An 18701-nucleotide genomic window follows, 5' to 3' on the forward strand; every position below is an offset into this window, starting at 1 on the left:
GATATGGACAGATGTATTTTAAGAAGAAAGATACAAGAATTTTATACGATGCAGAAAGAAGTTCCGACATTGGAGAAATTATTGAAGGTTGCGAGAGAAGCAATAAATTTCCAAGGAGGGAGAGAAACGCTACGGAAAGTGATTCGAGACATGGGATTTAGATTTAAAAACTGTAGAAATACAAGATGTATTTTGATTGAAAGAAATGATATTGTAGCATGGAGGGCCAGTTATTTAAGAAAAATTGCGAAATTTCGCAGAGAAGGAAAGTATATTGTGTATTTAGACGAAACATGGATACATCCACATTATACTGTTAAAAATGCTGGCAAAGCGATAATGTTTCTGATGTAATTTCAATTTAACCAATAAACATCCACTGTAATAATATAATTATCTGCAAACAATCGTAAGTCAATCAGCGTCATTAGACCTACTTAAATTAAATTATGAATAAGTAATAATTAACCTTACATTATTATAAGCAATATTCAAGAGACATGGCACTGTTTGGCGGAAGTTTGGCAACATCCCTATTCGGCAAGGTTCGTGGCCTGCTGTTTGACGTAGTGGGAGAGAAACGGGTGGAATGGGGTGAGTAGAGGCGTTAACTTTTCCAAGAACGACGACAGCGCTGAAGGGGCACAGATCCGATGGTGCGACAATATCGTGGGTTCCGCTCGGAATCGAAACATGGACTCCAATGGTAAGACGCTGTCTGAAGTTAGAAACTCTCCCTCCGTTGTTTTTGTAGCAAAGGATGATAAACGCATCGTAATCTGTAGTTTCGGCCTTGGGTGCAAATGCTGTAATCGAATTAACAGAGACTATAAATATCGTTCAATTGGTGGCCAAGGCACAGTACGCAGTGAGCAGTGATAGCATAGCGATGGCAGGCAGCATGATAACGACGGGCAGCGTGAGGAAGCTGCTCCTCCAGACAGCCAGCACGGCCGCCGCTGTCGCCTCCCAGAGCAAGGTCCGCCGGCCCGCTTGTCACCAGGCGCAAGCTTACCGGTTCAAGTAAGCACGCTACTATTAATAGCACTCTGCGTTTATCAAATACCGGAACTTTTATCATTCATTTATTTTAAATTACGACAATTCCCAACAATGTTAGCGTGAAAATGTCACAGCCACTTTTTAAAAGTTTAGATTACTATATTGTGTGCTTTTGTTGCCGTAAGTGGAGGTATATTCCATTATTAATTTTCAGTAACAAAATATCTAGTAGACCTACTTATGTTTGCGAAACTAGACAAAAATAATCGGTGTCACGGATATGATACATACAGAGTGATTCACAAGGATTTACCGCCACTTACGGAGCTTATTTCTGAAGATATTCTGAGCAAAAAAGGTCATATGAACATTATTTTGCCCTAATCTCAGTGTTTTCAGAGTTACACTAATTTGAAATTGTTAGTAAAATACCTTTCCTTTTTATTTAGTTTTAAGGATAAAAGAATATTGCAAAAAGAGAATGAATTATTTAGAAGTATCATTTCTTTAATTAGCTAGTGTTCTGAAACTACAAATGTGTTGTTAATTGCTTTGTACAGATTTTGTTTTTCAATTTTAAACTAAAAATTGCATTATTCTTACGCACTTACCACAAAAATTGTTACAAATCATACGACTTTAGGAACTTGATTCTTTACAGTTTAATATCATGCATTGAAGAATTTACAAGAGTGACGTGATTTGTAACAATGGTGATAAATGCGTAAGTAAAATGTAATTTTGTAGTTAAAAATCGAAAAAAAAAAATCTGTACGAAGCAACTATGGAATTCACAACACATTTTTAGCTTCAGAATACGAGCTAATTAAGAAATGATACTCCTTAATAGTTCATTCTTTATTTGTAATATTCTTTTACCTTAAAACTGAAGAATAATGGTATTTTACAAACAATTTCAAATTAGTGTAACTCTGAAAATATTCCGATTACAGATTTTACGCTTTTCGTAACAATCCAGAGTTTTATCACGTTACCAATGATATTCCTATCTGTAGCTTATTTTATTACACATACGAAATTAAAGTCATATTGTAGCTACACCAGAACAATGAAATTGATTTAATTTTTGCATTTCCTGTAGGCCTAATCAGAAAAAAATAAAGTGTGGTCTCCAATTATAAATTCACCGGATTAAGTATGTGCTGCAGTTAGTTTCACACAAATTACGATGGTATAAGTATTCCTAAACTGTAATCGCTTCTAATTATGCTTATCCATTTAACAAAAAATGATGTTTAAAAACTGATGGAAATATGAAAGTGTATTAATCGCATAAAATGAGATTCTAACTGGGTAGATTTAATTTATTGGTCCCTTTTAGTGAGATGTGTCTGTTACGTGCCGTTTTACACGTTCTCATTCAGCAGCGCAACGGAGCCGCAGTGAAGGTCGCGACCGACACCTACCTTTGGTTTACACGGACACCATAACCACTATGATTATGATACTACAACTAACATTAGCAAGACCACACGACCACTATGATCATGATCACTTCAACCATATGACCAACCATTACAACCACTACTACGGTTAGGTAATACTACTATTACTGCGGTTAAGGTGTCACTTTGGACGTGTTGTTACTATTACTAGCCAGAGAACTTGTCTCGCGGAGCATATCTCGTACCTTGATTGTGTGTGTAAAAAGTGGCCGGGTAGCTCGGTTGGTGGGACAACGGGCTATGGCGTGTTATTCTCGCTATCAAAACTTCCAAACCGGCCCTGGGGGTCCATTAAGTCTCCTGTCAAACTGAGTACCGGGCCTTTCCCGAGGGTAAAAGGCAATTGAAACGTAGTGCCAATCGTATCATCTCATTCTAGTGTCGAGGTCATAAAAGCCTGGAAGTCTACCTCCATGCCCCTTATTCGCCTTTCTGACGTGTAAAAGGGAATATCTTTACCTATTGTATTACATACATAATACATACATACATACATACATACATACATACATACATATATACATACATACATTCGAATGAGAATAAAAACACTATTTATGCCCCATAATAAAGACACAATATTTATAATATTTTGGAAGTACAGCACTCAATATAAACAACTGCATAGCGTAATATATAAAATATTACGTTTTTTTTTTTTACCAATAATAACTATTATTTTCATAAAGTCTAAATTAACACTAACATGAAATGAACTATAAATTGTGTCGAAAATATTATGATTTTATAAGCTTTTAAACAAAGCTGTCCCCGTAGACGCAGTTCCTCCTACACATCGTCGGCTTACTTCTAAACCCCCTAAGTTCAATTTTTCCCGGCTGTCAAAATCTGCGTATATTTTCAAAACGACAACACCTCGTAAGTGTGCAAATGTTTTTATATTTTATAAAGAACAAATAAGCCTACATAACAGCTATTAGCTCGGGTATAAAAAGAATAACAAGTTATTTTGCTCTCTAGTACAATTTCCCCAAATGCAGTTCCAAGATTTTAAGAGGAAACCGACGATAATCCTATACGTCACAGCGCCAGAAAAGGATTCAACTAGCCCAGTCAGCTGATTGCTTCGTATTCTGTTGCCACGAGAGACACTTCAGTGAGTTTTGTGGTAATGAATTGGGCATATTCAGGCGGAAGGGGAAGAGATGTATGCTACCTTGTAACCAGAACTTATATAAAAAAGTACACAATTCGATTATTACGGAAACTTATATTGTTAGTTAATTTGTTTTTTATTGATTCATTTTAAAATACGATTTATTTTAATTGCAATATTTTTTTTTTGGTTAGCCAACAAATGTACTGTATTAATAATAGTAGCCTATATAATTATCATTTTATTATTATTATTATTATTATTATTATTATTATTATTATTATTATTATTATTATTATTATTATTAGCATACGTTTTCCCTAAGATAACCAAACGTTGAAAAAGAATAATTGGTAGACCCCATTACAGTCATCATTATAGTCACTTAATTCCTCCTAGTTTTTAAAAACGTTGAATAGAGGATTAACATTGCTGTTATCATCTTACTGTACCTAAATAACCCTATATAGTTTAAAACAGTCGTGGTTTTCGGAAATCATCTATTTTAAATGCTGTTGTTGACACGGTTACTTATATAGAACAAGCTCTGGATGAAAATAAAATTCCACCAGGTTTATTTATTGATCTTAAAAAAGCATTTGATGCAGGTAATTATTCAATTTTGTTGTGTAAACTGGAATCTATTGGTATTAGAGGTATTGTTTTACAGTAGTTTCGGAGTTATTTAAGTGAACGGTATCATTATGTCTCAGTGAATAACTTGGAAAGTGATACTCTCTTGTTATCATGCGGTGTGCCGCAAGGATCAATTTTGGGACCTCTTCTCTTTCTAATTTATGTCAACGACATAACATTTCTTCATTTACATGGAACTGCCACTCTTTTTGCAGATGACACTAGTGTATTTTATATTACTGACTCCATTGAAGAACTATTTGAAAAGTTTGAGACAGGCATTATTACTTTTGAAAACTGGTTAAGCGCAAATAGGCTTTCTTTGAATTTGAAAAAAACTGTGTACACGATTTTTACTAAACCTTCATTTTATTATATTATTCCGAAAGAATTAAAGTTTAATGATTCTGTAATATAAAAAGTTGCACCAGTTAAATTTTTAGGTTTGATTGTTGATGAACATTTAACATGGGATAAGCATATTTTGGCTGTCTGTGAGAAAATTGCTCAAATGTCTGGTATTTTGAAAAGGCTTAAAAGATCTTTGCGTATATATATTCTCTCTTGAATGTATATTATACTTTTATCCATTCTCATTTAATGTATGTCATTTATTTGGGGACATAATAAGAAAACTGCTTTGAGACCTTTACAAATTATTCAAAATAGAGCTTTAAGAAATTTAATGGGTTTTCATTATTTGACTCCAGTGAAATATCTATATCAATTTTCTTTCGTTCTACCAGTTGAATCAATTATCAAATTAGGTGCTGCTATTTTCATGTACAAAGTTATTAACAATTTAATACATAGTAATATTACATTTCAGTTTAATAAAGATATACATACTTATTTAACAAGACAAAAAGACAATATAATTATTTTTCTCAGCATAGTTCCGTAAGTTATGCAACGAAAGGACTTAACCATTTTTAACAACAGATTTTAACCAACTTCCTTTAGAACATAGACTTTTACCAAATTGCCGGTGTTTTAAGAATTGTTTAAAAATATGTTATTGGGAAGATTATTTATTTTAATTCTCAGGTGATTTATTTATTTCATGGTTTCAAACTTTTTCTTCTTTCTGCCCACAACTTTATGTTATGTTACTATTTGTTTTTATTTTGCTTTCTTTCTTTCATAAATTCTTGTGTTATTGTTTGTTTTCACAGACTGTAGTTTCATGACCTTTCAATTACATTGTGCAACATATGTATGTGTTCTTGTATAGCCCCTACATATGAGTTATACTCGTTGGGGCATACTAAATAAATAAAAAAAATTGTCGTAAATTTATCAATTAAATTTAATTGCGTTTATATATTGCTGAGGTGATTTTTACTTCGGAAAAGATAAACTAAATACAACGTTGTAATTTAAGAACGCTGTATGTGAATAATTATCTGCCTAGGTCATGTGTATAAGGTTATTTTGTGCAACTGCAAACGAGAAGTTTCTGTAAGAATTTGAAGTCTGATTTGATGTATTCTACAGTTGTATTCCCCGTGTTTTTCTACTAGACGGATGTATACCTACGGAATGAACTTACTGTAAGTAACTCCAACTAAAAGCCTGTGTGATGAATCTTGTCTCACTGTGAAAAGAGAGAGAAAGGAGATATGTCTTACCTCGTCTGTGTTGTTACTGAGATGGGGGAGTGAAGCGATGCCAGTGGCGGAAGGGACTAGTTGATACATTCTGTAGCGCAAAATAAAGTAACAAAATATCTCTCTTCGTACTGTGTAGTTCCGTCACTGAGCTTGTCTTTCAAGAAACTGAGTTCCGGTAGCCTGTACAATAACAACATTTTGAAAGGAATCCTGAAAATGTATAACCCTCCTATAATTTCCACCCTCATTTGAAGGGACTTGGTTTTATTGCTACTGAGTGAGACAAGATAAACCTTACCAGGTAATAGGAATGGACTGCTCGACTGTTATAAACAGCTGATGAGTGAACGTCTCTGTTCTCTTCATTTGTTTACCCCCACTTCTTTTCCCTCGTAACTTCACAGGATATATTCATTCCGAAATTTGCGCGTACCTTTCCCTAGCCCACGACGAGACCGTGTTTTTTTTTTTCCGGAATTTGCATACACTCGTTTTTTATAATTGACCAATATTCTACAGATGAACGTTTAGCAAGGGAGAGATGAAAGTATGAAATGTATTTTCTCTTTCAATAAGACCAAACCAGTATCGGTACGCCGGTATGTTCTGTGTGCACCAAACGATTTTATATGTTGATGTAAATTGTAAGAAATTTGGTACCACGACATCCAGAAAGGAAAGTTAGGGAAGATAACAATTTCTCTCTTTTCAAAAGAAGCCATTAAAATTGTCTATATTGCTGTGTGTTTCTTCACCATAGATGTTGATTATATGCGTTTTTTAGGCTTTCATGATGAATGTGATCAGAAATAAATTTTGGGTATTTCACCGGTCCTGAAACTTAACATTTCCAACGTTTCGGTACGGGTTCCATCATCAAGGCGGACTACAGGGGTCGCCTACTCTACGGGCAACTGAGTCAGACATAACGAGCCCAATGTTCGAAAAGTTGGAAATATCAAGTTCGAGGACCGGTGAAATACCACAAGTTAAGATAAACACGATATGATTAAACTCACTCAGTCACTATGGAAAAAGATTACATTTCCTATTGTGCCTGGTAGACAATTCAAGCGAGAATTTCTTTTGTGGTGATCGTGTGACTGGAATGGATGTTTCTTGGTTTACCATACTAGAGCTTGTACTTATTTTTCTCATATACTCATTAACTCTTGCCAGATAAGTGCAAAGAAAGTTTGCAGAGAATTTTCTTGGTGTCAAAGTTCTTTGTCATTCTACATTACATAATCTTGTTAGAAAACAGGGAGAGACAAGACAAATAGAGTGGAAGATGACATGTCCTGATCTGTTTTGATCCACGAAATCTTAAAAGATATAACACTTTGTGTAGACTTAGTTAAAATAAGGTTATGTATTTTATTTTTATTTTTTATTTACTCGTAATAAAAATGTGTGATAATTATGAGTAAGTGTTCAAGAGATTCTTTTGCGACTATCTCTCTGGTTGCATGACGGGATCAGGTAGCGCAACTGAAGACAGTGAAAATGTCGCTTGGCGGAAAGAAAATAAAACAGGCGCACTGTACTTCCTAATGTAACTTAGGGCACTATTTTCATTTTATTACAGTATTTTAATTTGTTTATTATAGTCGTGTCTCTGTTATTTCTGGCGTGACTCCTCCTCTTTGCTTACGCCTTAGAAAGTGAAAGCTGTATAAAGTCTAGGTAGGTATTATCGTTCGCCATTTTTTTTCTTTCGTTGCCGAGCTACCAGACGAGGAATCTATTGCCGCACCGTTAAAATTATTATGTCGTAGCTGTTATGATAATAAGTCGACTCTCATAGGAGCTACGACATGATAATGTTTAACGGTGCAGCAAATAGCGTCCTCGTGTGCTTTCTTTTAACGCCAACGAAAGAACCAAAATGGCGGGCGATCATATTCATTATTTATCGAGCCTTAGGTAGTGCATAACGTCATCAGCAGCGAATGACAAGTCTTACACGTTTAAATGTAGCCGACCTGCAACATGATTGGCTGCCGGAAATAAGAGCGACGCGACTATAGTGTGTAATGAATAATGTTATGATATTAATTTATAAATTTACATCCTCAGTACTTGAAATAGAATATCACTGTGATGCTGCAAAATATATTACGAGATTTTCACAGAAGTAAACATCTCAGCATTTCTAACATAATTATTTTTGACTTGCTATATATTCGCCAATATACAGTCTTTCCTCCTGAAATACAGGGGCGTATTTTGCGGACTACCGGGGCTACCGGCGGTAGCCCAAGGAAATTACAAAAGAAAAAGTTTATAATATAACATAATGTAATAATTTTGTATTATTAGTTTTACCACAGTAATTAAAATTAAAGTAATTGTTAGATTTATATGCGCTCTCTGCTCTCGAAAAGAAACAAGTTGTCAAGGCGGCATCGCTGGAGAAACCGCTTGCTACGTGAGGTAGCCTGTGACCTTACCGCGCACGCTGTTCTGTCGCACAACTGCCCATTCCCCCGCTCTCTTCTGTTTCCATCGTGCAGTGTAAGGCCGGGTGAGTTGCCGCTCTCGTGATCGGTTTCTTCGAAGGCGCGAAGCAACAATACGCTTAGCACGCATAAATGTAATTGTGTTCTTGCAGTGCAGTATTTTAAATTTGTGATTTGTTCGAGTGTCTAAGAGTTATATTAATTGTGAATTATTAAGTTTTTAATTTCCCAATTAAGTGATATTGTGAAAAATATGGCAGAACAAGTTTCTGGAGAGGTTTGTGTTGAAAATGACTGTGTAATAGAAGGTTTATTAAAAGTGCCTTTTAATCGTCGTACATACAACGAGGAAGTTGAAATTGTGAAAATGGAAAGACCAACTCCTGAGTTAAATTTGTCCATGGACGTAAAAGAAAAACAGCGTGAGTACACACGCCATTTCACTTCAACATCATATGGTAAGTGGAATTGGTTGTGTGGTAGTTCTAAACTGTCTAAACTATTTTGCTGGCCATGTTTGTTATTTAGCCGCGAAACTAATGTGTGGTCAAAAGAGGGTTTTCTAATATCAACTCCCTTCGAACGGCAGTCCTAAAACACGACAAATCAAAAGCTCATATTTGTAGTAGCATGAACTTTGCAAACTTTGGGAAGACAAGAATTGATTTACAGCTAGATAAGCAAAAAGCTCTACATATCAACCAACACAATGCTCCTGTGGAAAAAAAAATCGGGAGATTTTACTGCATCTTATTAACGCAGTCTGCTTTCTAGGAAAACGAGAATTGGCTTTTCGGGATCATAATGAGAGTGTGGAATCAGACAATAGAGGAAATTACATTGAATATTTAAGTTCCTTAAGTGAATTTGACCATTTACTGACCAATCATCTTGAGAGTTCAACAGTATTTCGTGGTACTTCTCTCGCAATTCATAATGACTTAATATTTGCTATAAGTGGGGTTATGATAAAGAACATAAAATCTGAAATAGAAGAAGCACCTTTTGCGGCCATTGTTGTTGATGAAACAAGTGACTGCTCTAATCAGAGTCAATTGTCCACTGTTTTAAGATACGTCGATAGTACTGCCAATGTTCAAGAACGGTTTATGGGATTCACAAATGTCAGTTCGGGCAAAACTGCTGCTGCTTGGTTTCAGCATGTGGAAGGTGTTATAGCAGAATACAATGTCGGCAATAAGTTAATTGCACAGACATACGATGGTGCTTCAGTTATGGCGGGAAATATTAATGGCTTAAAAACAAAAGTTCAAGGAAAGTATCCTCAAGCACTATTTGTCCATTGTTACAGCCATGTTCTCAATTTAGTTTTGCAACAAACTACTTCATCCATTCCAGAATGCCGCATTTTTTTTTCAAAACACTGTCGGGTTTAGCTGCATTTTTCTCATCATCTCCTAAAAGATCAGAAAAACTCAAGAATTTATGAAAAAGAAACTCCCAAAAGTAGCACCAACTAGATGCAATTTTACATCTCGGCTTGTAAATACAGTAAAGTAATACAGAGAACAACTGACTGCTTTCTTTGAAAATATCATTTGTAACGACTCTGAAGAAAACTGGGTTGATGATATAATTGTGCAGGCTCAAGGATATTTGTATTTTTTTTTCACACAGTTTCAGAATATATTTCTTCTTGAAGTCAATGCTAGAGTGTTCGCACATACAGATGTGCGCTACAATATTCTTCAGACAAAAAGTCTAGACATAGCATACTGCTTGCAAGAGGTATCAAAGTTAAAAAATACTATATTCGAGTTCAGACGTAGAGGGTTTCTGTCCATATGGAGTAATATGGAAAATGAAAATTCTTCAGCCAATACAATGGAACCACCATTAAAGCGAAGAAAAGGAGATGATGAATTGAAATACAGGCAGCTGTACTACAGCATACTAGATCGTATGCACATGGAAATTACTGACAGATTTTCTGATTATGGAAAGCTTCAGTTCACATATCTTCTAGATTCTCAAAAAATTTCTGCTTATAGAGAAAACTTCCCGAATGAGGCACTAAACAAATTATTTCAGTCCTATAACAGTCACTTTGATAAAGTACGTTTGAAAAATGAATTAAGTGTAATATATTCAGCAGAGGTCTTTGATTTTTCGAACAAACCTATCCATGAAATATTATCTGCCATATATGAAAACCAGCTGAGCCAAGTTATTCCTGAAGTCCTTAAATTGGCAACATTAATTGTGACAATACCAGCTACGTCAGCATCAGTAGAAAGAACATTTTCTGCGTTGAAGAGAATAAAATCCTACTGTAGATCAACTCATACACAAGAACGTTTATCCGGCTTGGCACTGATGTCCATTGAAAAGTCATTTCTACAGAAACTTCGCAAGCGGCCCAACTGTAATTTCAATGACGAAGTCATCAAAGTATTTTCGTCCCAATCAAGACGTCTAGAATTCATATATAAATAGGTAAGGAATTTTATTATAGGGACTTTAAAATATATTTTGTGTAATAATGGGGTCAGTGGTAGCCCAGGTCCTTAAACCAGTATACGCCACTGCTGAAATATTGGGCGGATTTTGTTCATATCCAATATCTGCTAGTCAAATCACCCAGAATGATGCACGTGAAATACAATAAGTTTTCATTAAAATAATAAAAAATGCCGTATTTACTCGAAAATAAGACCCTTTCGAATATACGTATATTCTCCAGACGTTTTGGAATAAATTAAATATTACTTTTATGAGAATATGTGATCCTTAAGAACATGCTGTACCAGTAATCTAAGGCCGGGTGCACACAGAATCAGACGCGACGCGACGCTATGTTTTGCTTTACAACGCCTCGCGACAACTGATTTGCTGGCTGTGTGGGTTTGGAAAACTGGCCTAGGCTAGAAAATGGCGTCAATGAAAGAGGACTGTCTATCTGAAAAATTCTATTGTATTTGCTTATTATTTCCTAAGGACGCAAGCTCCTAAAAATCTATACGATTGAAAGAGACTTAAAATTAAAATGTACTGCACAAACGTCATTTTTTATATTTATGACTACTTCACGACTCACAATAAAGAAAAATAATATATTAAATCAATAATGAGTGATAGTATAGAGCAGAGAATTAGGCTTACTACAAATTACACTGGTCAACAGTAATTTTGCGCCAGACATAAAACTAACAAATTCTTATTAATTTTCCTGAAAATTCACTTCCTTCGCTCACATCTTGACTTTTTTTCCCGAGAATTGTACGATTTCAGTGATGAGCATGATGAGCGCTTCCATCAAGAAATTTCAACTATGGAAAAAATATACCAAGGACAATGGAGTACCAATATGCTAGCAGACTATTGTTGGACTTTAGCTCGTGATGTACCTGATGCCCAGTGTAAAAGAAAATGCAGAAAAAGAAAGCTGTAATCCTCTGAACAGTGAATATTTAGCCTTATGTCATTATATAAAACAATATTTTGAATAGATATAAATTCCAAAATTTCTCAAAAACCGTAACCAACAACTGTTTTTATTGTCATATTCGTATTCAGGAGGCTCAAATTATATAGAAAACATATCACATGCCTAGCGCAAAATGTTAACATTTGTTACGCAGTGTTATTATTATAAATTATTATTCACCTGGTGCTTTCATCTCATTTGCAATTTTTCAAATTTTCAGAAACCACATTATTCTCGTGATATTGTTTCAAATAATGTACAGAATGTATCTTTCCTGTACTAAAACAACTAATTTATCCGCATCGAGCTCCATTATGAATAATGTGCACTACACAACAAAAGTATTATTTGTAGATAATGAAAGCGTGCAATCACAGCCACTACTAACGCATGCGCAGTACACTGCAGCTATCACAAAGTCTCCTCGCGACGAACTTCAAGCAGTCTTCGTGTCTTCTTGTGTCTGCTCGCGACCGTCGCGCCGCGTCTGATTCTGTATGCACCACATCATAAGAAATCAATGGGAGACAAGTACCAACAGACAAAATGTCGCGTCGCGTCTGATTCTGTGTGCACCCGGCCAGCCTAAAGAACGATATTGTAGCTTATATTGCATTAATTTCTAAAGAAATATTTTTATTACAATGGAGAAAATCTTATTAAAGAAAAATATTTTTCAAATTCACCTATAAACAATGTACGACTATAGACCTAAAAGCAGAGGAATCTCAGCGAGCGAGATATCCTGATTTGATTTATATTAATATAATTTGTTTTATTGAATTACCATTGAATAGTTACATTTTTTTTCCATTTTGCATTTTCATGGTTCCATATATTCGTTTTTAATACTCAACACGAATATAATATACTCCAAATTTTAGAACATAAATCCGGCAGGAAAGGTGTTCTTATTTTCGAGTAAACACAGTAATTAACATAACATAAGATTTATTTTAAGTCGCCCCTAAAGGCTTTCTTCTTGTTGGGTTTCCTTTCATGAATGCTATTCACATCGTGTATCCAGATTCAAAATACGTTATAGGTTAAGGCCAGTTCGTGACTTACAGTATTAGAACATATTTACGAAGCTCAATACTTAGGAAATATGCATCCAATGACAGTTGAACTTTAGTTGCTAGCCATTAGGATCGCTACTATCGCCTCATCACAGACAATGCGAAATAGTACCGGCACAGTCTACTTTTCCTAGTACTCTCAGTTGCTAATCGCTTGGAGCGCTGTATCGCGAGAAATGCAAAAAATCACCTTAAGCTTCGTGACTGTATGAATTAGACTGTGGTACTATAGTTTATGAATAATCTATGAGAGGTAATTGGTTTATTTCAAACAGCTGGATGGTATTAATATCATTTTCATGAACAGAGCGATAATATAAAATTATAATAATGTACGAATAAGTACCGTAATTATTTTATTTTAAATTGTGCAAAACCAGTGAACCGTAGAATTGATATTACTATGATGTACCGAAGTACATATAGAGTTTCAGTGCAGTTATTGTGCGTTTCCATAGGGTGAAGGATCGGTAGACAGAGAAAAATTCTCTCCGACACCGGGATTCCGTTCTACCGATCACGTAGAATTGATACATGAAGTCAAATCTATTATTTTTGAGGTTATAGAGAATAACGTTGGATTTCTTTATTGCACACAAAAATCAATCTTAATTGGAGTGGTAACAAAAGATTTCACTTCAGTGATAGGTCAAGAAAATAAACTATAAACAGTCATATCAGTAACAAGATGGTAAAATAATTGAATTGTTGTAAGACGCGTAAAACGTATGGGAAAGAATGTGCTATCTTCGCAACACTAACTTTTTAAAATGTATTGGATACCTACTCTGTTTGTTCATTGTACTTTGGAACTTGATTTCTCAATATTATCTGTCACTGTCAAGAGTCAAGTGCATGCCAGTGTGATAGTTAAGTTTCCTCATTTCTTGTAACCTTTACAATATTTCTCTTAACTAAGTTAAAGAGTTGACCAAAAGGTGATTTCATGAAATATCAATATGTACGAGGGAGAGTCAAAAAGTAACCTTAATAATATTGAATATGTACAATAAGACTACAAACACTTAATCACTTTTCAACATAGTCCCCACTACGTTCAATGCAAGTGTTCCTGTTATACTATGTTAAAAGTGATGAAGTGTTTGTAGTCTTATTGTACATATTCAATTAATAAAATAATTATTAAAGTTACTTTTTGACTCTCCCTCGTATGTATAATGTTTAATTTAGCGTCTTATGTGCGGTTAATTTTTATTTACAACATTCACTGTTTTACATTATTTATATGTGTGTATCTTGCGTGATTCGGGTTCCGAATATTACGGATAGATGGCAGGACATTTTCAATTTGTACACCACTTCGACGAGCCACGCTGTACATGATGTGTATCTGTGAAGAGCTATGTCGTGTACTAGGGTGAGTGCATGTGTAAGTGTTCGTGTAATTGTAGTGTAGAGAATGGGTGAGGATGATGAAGTTGAGGAGGGGAGAAGGGGAAACCCGGTGCCGGCACGTAGTCTACTCCTGTCGAATAGCACCAAGGGAACTGCCAGGCTTAACGTCCCCATCCGACGGACGAATCACTATCAACAGTGACATATGCTTTCTCTTCATATGCAGTGTGGAGAGATTTGGGATTTAACCCAGGTTTATTGGTACATAATTTAGTGAGTAGAAGTTTTGCACCGCCATCTCTCCTAGTCCCGAGGTAGAAATTTTACATGAAAATCTCTGACCCCCCTGGAATCGAACCCGGGCCGGCTAGTCTGGAGGCAGACGCTCAACCACAAAGCTAACTCGGCGGACTCATTATTTATATGTTATATTCAGTGCTTTTTATATTATTATTATTTGTTGGAGCAAGAATGAAGAAGCATTTAAAGTATATTACTCGAATATATTTATGCACGTAGGTCTATATTAAAAAAAGGAATATGATAATATGTCGATATTGCTCAAAAAGATTTATTTAAAATAGTTTTTTTATGATTTTGTTCTTTATTTTTTCTTTATAAAAATAAAGTAGTATAGACTAAGGGTATTCAATCTATGATACGCATACTCCTTGTTGGGTTGTGTTAAGAGGTACTAAGTATGTAAAAATGCTGACATACCTATTTATTTTATTATATACTTTTGTTAATTATTGCAGTTTATACATTTTTTAAAATATCAACTCTTGTTTTTTCATGCTTCAATAACTACTGTATGTATAATAGTGATAATAATAATAATAATAATAATAATAATAATAATTTATTTCGCGTACAACATTAATCGATGTATTTTGTTATCTATATATTTAATTTGAACTGTGGCGGAAAATTTTATGAAAACTATACATCCTGTGAGGTTGTATGATGTCTTAATTGAAAGCTAATAATATTAATATTGCGGGAAAGTCTAAATGGTTTGTAGCAAATTTCATAAAAAAACTTTAAATTAAAATATATATATGTTCGTCGGTCGCAGCAAAGTGTATAGGTATTGTAGGACACCCTGCAGTTCATTTCGTATTGTTGTGCAGAGGGCGTTTCACGTACAGTACTGGCTTTAAATGTATTTTATCTTCATTTGAGTTATTATTAGGTTTTTTGAAAGTCATGAATTGTGTCAGTAATGTGGGACATTGTGTGTAGGAAAGGTTATGGTTCAAACAATAAAACATCGAGTTTCCTTAAAACGATCAGAAATGTGTTTATCAAAGCCTTCTGTACATGCGAGATGTTGACGTCACAATACATGCTTTTCGAGACCTTGATAACAATTGTTTGTTATCTTTCAACTGTCGCGTTTTTTTTTTTTTTTCGTGTTTCATTATACGTATGTTTTAATCTGGTGTTACTAAAAAGTAAGTGTTGTTACATTGTAAATTTAGTTTTTCTTTATTAGTTTATTATTATGAGTGTAGCTGGTCGACCCAGAAAACGTAGTAGAACCTCTAGAAATGTAACTGCATCAAGAACTCATAAATGACTATGTAGCAGGCGCGGCTCCGTAAGGTTGTATCAAGTTTGCGCTACACCTAAAAAAAATTACGGATTTTTTGTTTTAACAAGTAAGAACACGATTGGTATGATCAGCTGTAGTAAGTTTCTCGTCCAACTATAATCTTTTGTAGGGCCTCATCGTTGTCTTGCCGTACTTCTAATGGAGACTGGCTTGATCTTTGGTATCTCTTCGGGGCGAGGGGATGAGAGGAATGTTGTCCAGCATGGATTTTAAGTTGTTGATAAACGAACAGGGAGGTAAATGAGCTTTGAAAATGGAAACAGATGCCAGTAGCTACTGATGTGATGAGTGACAATGAAAGAGTCTGAGACTGAACGTGCCTGCCCTGCGACTGCAGTTAGGCGCGAAAACAAGTTTTTTTTTTAAGGTAGAGGGTGAGCTTGTATTTTATTGGTGTTTTTGTTTTCCGTTTCATTGCAGTTACACGAGTCGAGTTGGTTGAGAGCACGGTTGTTTGTGTTATTCTACTATATTAAATAGACCCCACTTAAGATGAATACAATTCAATCTTTAATAGAATATCCATTTTCATCGCGCAGCTTAGAAGAGAAGTGTGAGATTACTTGGTAGGTCGATTCCGAACCTTGAAATTTCGCAGTGCTTGAAAACCAAAACCAGGTCGTTTAACAGAAAATTCAATTCTGACGCGTACGAAAAGTTTCAGTGGTTATGTGGCTGTGAAATAAGAAAAATCTTTGTCCTGTTTTTCTTGTGTTTTGTTCGAAGGAGAGTAGGAAAACCTCTTTCAGCCTCTGAAGTCGTCATAGGGATTGTTAGTAAAATTTCTAGTAATTTTGTACACTCGCCGAAATTTGAACATAAATTGTTGTCTCTGAAAAATTCCATTAGACACACACAGCCTGGAATGTTTCTGAACTCGTCAGTGCCATAAATATCTGGAAGTTCAGTGCGAATATTCGTTTCATTTATGAACGGATACGCTCGAATGACACTACGAAGAGATCCTTCTGGGAAAACATTGTGGAAATAAATATGTGAGTTTTGCACATTTTTACGACTGTAGCATGATAGACCTAATATTTTGTAGTAAGAAAGTAAACGAACAAAATTTTGAATCCATGTTGAATCTTTCGTACACTACTTTTAACACTTAAATATAAATAATTGATTAAATGGCGATCTTACTCGTATTAATTATATACCGAACACATAACTAATGCTAACCACACATACAATAACATAAATACAGACATGGAAATCCTACACATACAACCCAGAAACCAAAAACTCAACACACTAGAACAATATGAAATATACAGACACACTAAAACACACCCTAATCAAATTCTCAAGACACAGATCAATTTCAGAACACACACACTATTTGACACAACTCTTCATCACACGAACGCACCCACACAACAGGCAGCGAAGTTGAGATAGCGCCGAGATCTAGTAGGCTCTGAGGATGATGTCAAGTAGCACCGAAACAGCTGTAAGCCACACATGCTTACATAATTAACACGAGTAAGATCGCCATTTAATCAATTATTTAAAATTTTGAAGCACCAGCCGCCACTGCTATGTAGAAATAATGTTGTTTGTAACAATGTTTCAAGAAATGAAATTATGCCAGAAGACAGTATTACATATTACGATGTTGGTCCAATGAACGAAAAATGATCTTTGTCAAACCTTTCATTTTGAGGGAGAGATCGTTAATGGGCATTATAGTTCATACTGCCATAATTGTCTAATTTCCTTCCCTGAGCCGAGTACAAATAATGAACTCATAGGACTCGTGTCAGATAATAAAAATGCCATTAACAATATTTGGGAATACAACAGTGCAATGGCATTTGCAGCATTTTCTGCAAATAAAATTCAAATTCCAGGACTAGGATCCTACTGTTTTAAAATTCAAGGGCAAATCCATAAATGCATATCCAGTTTATTGCCTCATGAAAATTGCTAACATTTTAAGTACCTGCAATATCTTATAAAACAGCCGGAAATATATTACAGCAAGAAATTATCTTCCAGTAGGCCGCATTTAGTTGACTTATGTTTTGTTGACAATATTACTGAAGACTAGCGTCAGTATAATAGACCAACTGCTGATGAGATAGCTAGGGTTTTTGTTTCTGTGCATGGTGAACGGCCTTCTAAGCGGTATGTAGTTGCTCATGGTAAACAAGGAGGCCCTACACTGTTCCACATTGTGACCCAATGATTTACCCATTTGGTGAACCTGTCTGGGAAAAGAACTCGAACATAATGGTGTTAGACATCAAAGGACCAGAACTAACTTGACTCTACTTCAGTTCGTTTGTTATAGAATTGCAGTTAGGAAAGATTTTTCACACTTACATCAATAAAAAACTTTTCCAACAATATTTAGTAGATCAGTACAGTAGAGTTGAAGCACAAAGACTTCTAACTGCTATATTTGCGACAAAACCATGTGTTATTTATTTATTACCATTATCATCATCTCCATCATAAGTAGCAGTATTTTATTGTGGTCCTCAATCTCTATCAAGCAGCAGTTGCTGCTACAAGTCAACTGTCCGAAGACAGGTTTGAACCTCACAAGTGATAACAACATGACACCACTTATGAGGCAACTAGGCCAGGAGATAATGGGGTAGGATGGCTAGTTCCTTTCACCCTAAGCCACTAGTTATATAATGCCAATGCAGTTTGGGGGCACGAAGGTAAAACAAATGTATTTTGAGGGTACGTTGCTTCCAGATATGATTGCTACTTGCAAAAGGTTTTTATGGCTAAAATTCGAAGGACTAGAAAATATTATACGAATATTTTGGAAAGTTAACATACAATTATTTTGTATTTACACATAAGTACCATATAGTCGGAAGTGGCGTGTTACAAGTTACAGTTGGTAATTTTCTGACCAGTAAACATATCGGTAAGAGGATT

The 18701-nt window shown here is 35.1% G+C and overlaps 1 protein-coding gene across 1 annotated transcript in view; it reads left to right on the forward strand.

Annotated features, from left to right (window-relative positions):
• Positions 1-772: 772 nt before the first annotated feature.
• LOC138691041 (farnesyl pyrophosphate synthase-like) overlaps positions 773-18701 on the forward strand; it is a 134227-nt gene continuing 116298 nt past the window's right edge. Inside the window, exon 1 of the mRNA XM_069812690.1 lies at positions 773-1023. Coding sequence (XP_069668791.1) covers positions 890-1023 — 134 coding nt within the window. The 5' untranslated portion in view covers positions 773-889. The remainder of the gene's footprint in view (positions 1024-18701) is intronic.

This window comes from Periplaneta americana, chromosome 16, assembly GCF_040183065.1.
Source record: "Periplaneta americana isolate PAMFEO1 chromosome 16, P.americana_PAMFEO1_priV1, whole genome shotgun sequence".
Lineage (NCBI taxonomy): Eukaryota > Metazoa > Arthropoda > Insecta > Blattodea > Blattidae > Periplaneta > Periplaneta americana.